At 39.1% G+C, this 8,105-nt stretch overlaps 1 protein-coding gene across 1 annotated transcript; it reads left to right on the forward strand.

The window, feature by feature from the left end:
* Positions 1 to 1,142: 1,142 nt before the first annotated feature.
* CSNKA2IP (casein kinase 2 subunit alpha' interacting protein) lies at positions 1,143 to 3,377 on the forward strand. The gene has a single exon (XM_055570237.1). The coding sequence runs from the start codon at positions 1,143 to 1,145 to the stop codon at positions 3,315 to 3,317; it is 2,175 nt and encodes a 724-aa protein (XP_055426212.1). The 3' UTR covers positions 3,318 to 3,377.
* Positions 3,378 to 8,105: the final 4,728 nt, after the last annotated feature.

Below are 8,105 nucleotides of genomic sequence, written 5' to 3' on the forward strand. Positions count from 1 at the left end.
TACTGGCATCTAGATGGTTTTGGAAGGTGAATCTGTCCAGGATGATTTCAAAGATATTGAATTAGATGACTAGATTTTAAGGACCAAGATAGAAGATGCAGAAAAGATGATTTCTTTACAAGGAGAAATAACTTTATTGATTCTTCTGTTTTGTACTTGAATTGTTTTGAGATTTTGGGGTAGAGTGGGACACGACTGAGTGACTAAGCATGCATGCTCACATATAAGATGAACTTCCATTTCACTTTAAGAGTCTATTATTTCATGCAATAAATTTATCTCAATTTTTTTTAAACTAAAGCAATCATTGAAAGAATACCCAAAATAGCTATTACCTATTACTGAACATTGGAGAAGGCAATGGCACCCCACTCCAGTACTCTTGCCTGGAAAATCCCATGGATGGAGGAGCCTGGTAGGCTGCAGTCCATGGGGTTGCTGAGGGCCGGACACGACTGAGAGACTTCACTTTCACTTTTCACTTTCATGCTTTGGAGGAGGAAATGGCAACCCACTCCAGTGTTCTTGCCTGGAGAATCCCAGGGACGGTGGGGCCTGGTGGGCTGCTATCTATGGGGTCGCAGAGAGTTGGACACGACTGAAGTGACTTAGCAGCAGCATTACTGAGCATCTCCTATATCTTGGGCACTGTTTTACATTTTAGGTATATTATTTAGTCTTTAGTCCAAAAAATTAAACATTATATTTACCTATTTTACATATGGGCAGCTGAATGTTTAGAAAACTTTACTCAAAATTTACACACAGAGTTGTTCTCTTGTCACTACAAAATTGTTTGAGAAAATTAACATCCCTATCAGGCCCTCTTCTGAAATCTCTTCACTGTTTTGTTAACAGGTGTCATTTCCTCAAGAGGAAAAAAACTCTAGGAAGCTAAAGAGAAGACAGAGAAGAATCTCAATTGGTGACACTTTTTTTCAACCTCATTTACACCTCAATTTTGAGACACCTATAATATTTAGGAATTAACAGAAAGGTTACAAGACAGATGTTTGCCACTTCTTAAGTTATTTGTTTAGAAGTATTTGTTGTCCATGGAATCCAGCTAAAAGACTGTATCAGTTACCGAAACATCCCTACAAGCCAACTGCTTTCAGAAAGACCTCTATGACTAGCCCAGGATGGTGCCACTAGCATATTATGATCAACGCCTCATGCCATTAGAACACTCTTACCAACTGGCCGCAACCAGCTCATTAACGTGTCAATACACAGACAAAAAATTAAATCAGCCCAATAACCAATCTGTGGTCAGAGTACAATCCCATAGTAATAACCCTGTAGTGCCTCCACCAAACTCTAGCCAGAAGGTACAGAGATGCTCAGAATTGCCCTCTGTCAAATCTCAGGACACAATTTCAGGGGACTGCTATAACAGGGTTCTAAAATCACCATTATCTCACTCCAAACATCAGGCCACACCTTCACTACACCTCCAGCAGAGAACTCCCTTGTGGCCTAATAAGAAAGCCCTGAGCTCGCCTTTGTTCCACCCTAAACCTCAGAATACATCTTCATTTGACCTCATTAAGACATTGTCACCAGAGCAGACTCAAACAGACTGTAGCTCACAGTTATCCTTTCCTAAACCTCCGAATACATCTTCCCTAGATCTTTTCTGGACATCGCCTTCGCTGAAATCTATTCGAAGAGTGTCAAGTTCATCACTATATGCTGTCAAACATCAAGAAACTCCTTCCCCAGACTACCTATGGACATCATCATCTTTGGAACCTAATCAAAGAGCCTTTAACTCAGCATTACCCCAGTCCAAGCCTCAGAAAGCCTCTTCATTGGACAGCCTATGGTCATCTTTGTTAGAGCACAATCAAAGATGTTTGAGCTCACCATCACTCAACTCTACATCTCAAATAAATGACTTGTTTCAGACATCACCTGAAGCCCATCATTTGGAGCCTAGTCAAATGACTCTGAGCTCATCATTACCTGACTCCAGACTTCAGACACCACCTGTATTAAGGTCCAATTCCAGTGTTCTGAGATTACCACTGTCCAATTCAAAACCAAGAAAGTCACCTTTACCATACTCTGTCCACCAGTCAAAGAGTTTGCCATTGTTCCAGCCCAAAACACTTGATCATGACTTCAGGACCCCGAGCTCAGCAACATGTCACTCCAGATTGCAGAACACCACTTCACCAAGTGACAAACACAAAGCCACAGATCTTTCCTCACCTCATCCCAAACCAAATGTCTCAGGTCAATCAATATTAAGCTCCAGGCACTCCATGAGGAACATAGCTGCTTTACCACTGGGCTCCAGACTCCAGCGTAAAAGCAGTTTTGGTCATTATGAAGAGACAGGACCCAGTAAAGACATTCCATGGACTTTGGATTACACTCAACCCTACATTGTTAAAGGTGGAACTGTCCCTGATGATGTTGTAAATAAAATTGTCAATTCTCTCTCCAAGACCAGAATCCAGAGGGATCTCTGTAGGCAGATTCTCTTTCGAAGGATGAGGGGAAGACCAAATCCTCGTCCTGGTCCCCGCCTTTCATCAAGTTATATGGTTTGTTTAGCCTGTGCCTCCTGCATAAAATCTCATTGTAGCCATCTTACAGGAAGGAAGGACCCCCATGCTGCCACACTGTTTGTCATCCCAACACCTGAACTCACTCCTGAGAAAGAGATAATGGTGAAACTAGTGTTTATCCTTTCCATACCAGAGACTACTTTTTTACTCCCTGTGAAAGAAAATCAGCCTGATGAAGCCCCTGAAGACAATCTTGAAGGAATGGAGAAGATATCAAACATTTTCCCTATATCGGAATCTGATATCACTCAGGGATCTAATGAAAAGAAGACCTGGCTGACAGTAGCCCCCGAAAACCAAGCTGTAAGCCAACAGCCCCAGGCTGTAGACTGGCTGCTTTATGTGAAGAAAAACAGTAACCCTCAGTTCCAGTCCGTACTTCCATCCTCTTCCTCCTCCACCTCTTTGTCCTCCTCATCATCTTCATCTTCCTCCTCCTCTTCCTTTTCCACTGTAGCCCCCTTACCCCCTCCTCCTCCTCCAAAAGAGTCTACTGTCTCAGACTGTGTGTTCACTAAGTTACTTAGTTACCACCGGTTGCCTCCAGGGGTCTCCTGGCTTGAGTTTATATGTAGTAAAAATTACCAGCCACTTCCTGGAAAACCATGTCCAAGTCAATCACCATCTCCCAAAGCAAGGCCTATGAGGAATAACACCACAGTTAAAAGGAGAAAGGGGCCCAAGACAGTGTTCAAAATTTTCCAGACAAAGTTTCAAAATGAGAGAAATCTTGATTAAATTAACTTTTTGTTTCTTTGAAGGCAGTTGACCTCTTAGTTCTTTGACATTAGTTTGATTTCCTATCATGCTTATTAAAATTCTTAGTATTAACTAAGTGTGCCTCTATATTTCAGCTGATGAAGCAATTAGTTAAGGGGAACTATTACTCTTAAGTCTATTTTAAGAGTCTTAAATAATAAACTTAATAGTCTTAAATAATAGACTAATAATAGTCTTAAATAATAGACTATGAGCTTCTAGAAGCCCAAAACGGAATCCTATGTTTTTAACCATGTGCCTGGCTTACAGTAGCCACTAGAAAATAATTGTTAAATGAATTAATAATACCTGGCCACAGACCATAAATATCTCATTTGTCCTGCCTTGAACAGTATCCAACCCACTGCTATCCTCCTTCCTCATAAGACATAATAATGGCAATATCCTTAAAACAAGTTATGCTAATCTGGTTCCCTATCTCTAAAGAAAGTTCAGATCATGTTTAACAGCTAATAGATATAGGAAGGAATCTTTTCAGTCATGTGTTCCTAGAGACAATTCTTCTATGGTAAGATCCCGCACTCTTAAATGCAATGATTTATTCAACCTTAGCAAATCTCAGAAAAGAATAACCAACTGGTACAGATAACCCTACCTCATGCTAACTGTGCCAATATTTAAATGATAGGCTGTAAAGTCACCTGTTCATCACGTCTACTTATACAACATAAATGAGTTAATAAAAATGTTTAAAAAATGTTTCTGTTCCACTGGGTCTATTAGTAGTGGGAAGAGAAGGGAATTGTCTTACCTACTACCTTAAATAATTATACCTATCCAAAAGAGCTAGAATTAGTTTTTCTTGCATACACTGATGACTCACAATTCTGCCTCTCCACTCTACTTCTTTCTAATCACTAGATTGCATATCATACATTCCAGTTGAAACATTGTACAGGCATCTTTACAGTTTGCATCTTCACATCCTTTGTCCTCTGTGTTCCCTGTTTTAATGGATGTACCATCATCTGTCATGGAGTCTGTTTTCTCATTGCCTGTCCCCCTCCAAGTCCGTGAGTCCCATGACCTTATCTATCAGTTCAGTTTAGTCCCTCAGTCGTGTCCGACTCTTTGCAACCCCATGAATCCCAGCACGCCATGCCTCCCTGTCCATCACCAACTCCCAGAGTTCACTCAGACTCATGTCCATCGAGTCAGTGATGCCATCCAGCCATCTCATCCTCTGGCGTCCCCTTCTCCTCCTGCCTTCAATCCCTCCAAGCGTCAGAGTCTTTCCAATGAATCAACTCTTTGCATGAGGTGGCCAAAGTACTGGAGTTTAAGCTTTATCATCATTCTTTCCAAAGAAATCCCAGGGCTTATCACCTTCAGAATGGACTGGTTGGATCTCCTTGCAGTCCAAGGGACTCTCAAGAGTCTTCTCCAACACCACAGTTCAAAAGCATCCATTCTTTGGCGCTCAGCCTTCTTCACAGTCCAACTCTCACATTCATACATGACCACAGGAAAAACCATAGCCTTGACTAGATGACCTTATCTATAGAATCTAGCTTTTTTCTCCAACCCTATTGCCACTGTTCTAGTTGTGGTCACAGATTTGTCAGCTGTATTACTGAAATAAGTCCTAAACATGCATTTTAACTTTTGAACATATTTCTGAGATCAAAGTTGATGATGCCATTTCACTGTTTATAACCTTTATCATTCCTTCTAAGACTGAGTCATGATAATTTTCAAGACTGATTTCTTTCTCTTTTCCAGTCTCAGCCACATTAATTTCTTTACAGTGGGAAGCAAGCCTCCTACATTTTGGAATCAACAATTCTGGTGTCTAGAATAATCTTTCCATTTATATATTTTTGCTCTACAGGGCTCTAACCTCTTCTGGAAAGCCTTTTCCTGATCCATGCACAACTGAAGGGTTTAGTTGGCTTCTTATTACCATGAAACTTTATTTTTACTCTTTATACTGGTCTTAACCATAATATAAACCAATTGTTTCTTGTCTGTCTTCACTCACTAGAATGAAAACTTATTATTCACCATTTGATGTCTACTTTTTTATGTAGTCCTTGAAATACAGTATATTCTTGAAAATATGTATTAAGATTGAGTTAATGCTAGTGAAGCTCTTCATTTTTTTAAAATTCTTTGAAATAAGTAATGCTTCATCTATTTGCTTTTTCCCATACTAGTATTGAATTGTTTTTTGTACCTTTTGTCTTGGTGAGAACATATATACAAATATTGCAGTAGTCATCCTTGTCTTGTTTCAAATATTAAAAGTGTTCCTTTTTAGTATTTCAGTATTAAATATGATGTTGCATAGCTGACCAGTGATGATGAGGAAGAACTTAGGTGTGTGATAATGTGTTCAAGGATTTCTCCAACCTCTTCAGAAAATCCTTGCCATGTGCTTAACTCATCCTGAGCATCTGTTTTGATGACACATATCACTTGTATAATTACTTGTTTAATATGTTCTCTACTAAACTGAATTTCATGTGTGGAGGTCCTGTGTCTATCATGTTTACTACTAACCTCTTTGGACCTAACGAAACCTGGCATATACTAAGATTTCAATAAATATGTATGGAATTAAATCAAGGAGTTCAACTGATTTTTATTTGTTGCTGTAATTTACAGGTTTGTTTCCATTGTTTAGCTTATTCTCTAAGCTTTATGCCTCATTGTAATTTTTTATTTTTATTTATTTTTGAACTATGATTTATTTAGTTGTTTTTAACTTCTTTACTGTATTGGCAGGCTTCCCTTGTGGCTCAACTAGTAAAGAATCCTCTCTCAATGCAGGAGACCTGGGTTTGATTCCTGGGTTGGGAAGATCCCCTGGAGAAGGGAATGGCTACCCACTCCAGTATTTTGGCCTAGAGAATTCCATGGACTCGACAGTCCATGAGATCACAAAGAGTCAGACACGATCAAGTGACTTCCACTTCACTTCACTTACTGTATTGGCCGTTATTTATTTTGTTCTTAATCAGAACAGTGTCTACTTTGAATATTTTTTAAAAGAATTCTTTAAACATATATTTCCTAGTTTTTAAATTTGGAAATAAAATCACATGAAACTGAACAGGAAAATGAATGACAATAGCAAGTATCCAACTCTCTCTCCCAGCTGACATACCAAGAGATTTCAAAATACGGAACAACATGTGTTGTGTCAGAAGGTCAAGAAATTTTTGTCAGGTCTTGTACAGATGAGTTCAGATTTTAGGAGGGTAAGAGGGACTTAGAATTTACTAGATTTAAATGAAGAGATCATCTGAAAGTAATTTTTAAAAGATATTAATTGCATCTCATTAGTGCCTTTTTCTCTAAATGGAAAGGCCTGGACATGCGAACAGGCTACATAGCTGTTGGGAAATTGAAGGTGAGTTCTCTGAGTTGTCACATATCTGGATGATAATTTAACACTCTTTTTGTTTTGTCTTTTAATTGGAGGACAATTATGCCCTGATTGGAAGCTGTTGGCATGGGGAAGCTGTAAGCAAGCTAACTAGAAGAAGGGCGTCCACTGTGATAGGTTAGGAGCACATGTTTGTGTCTCTCTGATTGGTTCTAAGTTGGAAATGGAGACAACAATTAGGGAAGCTATCAGTTATTAATCATGTCCTAGCTATTTTGGGTTATTATTTGGTGTCCTAGATTATTACTAGAAAGAGTGGTAATAGCAGGCTCGCTTCCTGGGCCAGTTACTACAGATAAAGGGTTGGTTTCCTGGGCTGGTTGTTCCAGGTAATAAGCCAGAGTTTATATGTATTCTGGCTGTTGTCTGTTTTTCTATTCAAAAAGCAAATTTTTATATTCAAAGCAGATTTGCTTTGTTCCTATTGAATCAGCTACTACTTTTCTTATAGGCAAAATCTCCAACTGATGTTAACAAAGTGCACAGTGCACCTCCTCTCAAGATTCAAATAGATCCCTCAAAATCACTCCCCAGAATTAATCAACACCCTGAAAATAAAAAAGCACAAGGTATAATAGAAGATTATGTCATGGGTCATAAGTTTTCCAAAACCCATAATAGAAGATTATAAGTTCAAGGACTCATTATCCTTTGTACTGGTCTCTGTAATACACCTATTTTGCTGGTGGGAAAAAACCGAAGGGCTGAGGGTGAAGGTTTGCCCAGGACCTTCAAGCTGTAAACATGGTTATCCCTTGACACCCTCTTTGCGCTAAGCCTCATATGTCACTAATATCCATTCTAACTGGAAGTAAATGCTTTACTATAATTATTTATGCAATGCATTGTTTAGTATTCTAATTGGTGGGTGAAGCTAGCCAATAACTTTTGCCTTCACTTAGGAAGAATAGTTCACCTGGACAGTAATATGTCAGTGCTTTACTGAGAGTCCTCTTATTTTTCACAAATCCTGAAGGCTGATTTGAATGATACAAAGTTCTCTAGGGGTTCTACTTGGTTACACTATATGGATGATTTGCTTCTTCATTTGCCTTCTCAAGCTTCCTCACAGGAAGATAGCATCCACTTGCTAAAGCTGTTAGCCTTAAAGGGACAAAAGGTCCCCAGGGAAAAATTACAGTTTGCCCACAGCCAGTTTTGATATTTAGAGCATCTGCTACTAGAACGAGGACTACACCTAGGTCCAGATAGAATTCACAGCATCATAAGTTTTCCAAAACCCAAATTGTCACCTGCAAGGTTTTCTTGCTAGCTGATTATCGCTGAAATTGGATTCCAAATTTCTCTTTTTATGGCAAACTTTGGTATGATACTATACATATGGAAGAAAGTGA

Source organism: Bubalus kerabau, chromosome 2, assembly GCF_029407905.1.
Source record: "Bubalus kerabau isolate K-KA32 ecotype Philippines breed swamp buffalo chromosome 2, PCC_UOA_SB_1v2, whole genome shotgun sequence".
Classification (NCBI taxonomy): Eukaryota; Metazoa; Chordata; class Mammalia; order Artiodactyla; family Bovidae; genus Bubalus; species Bubalus kerabau.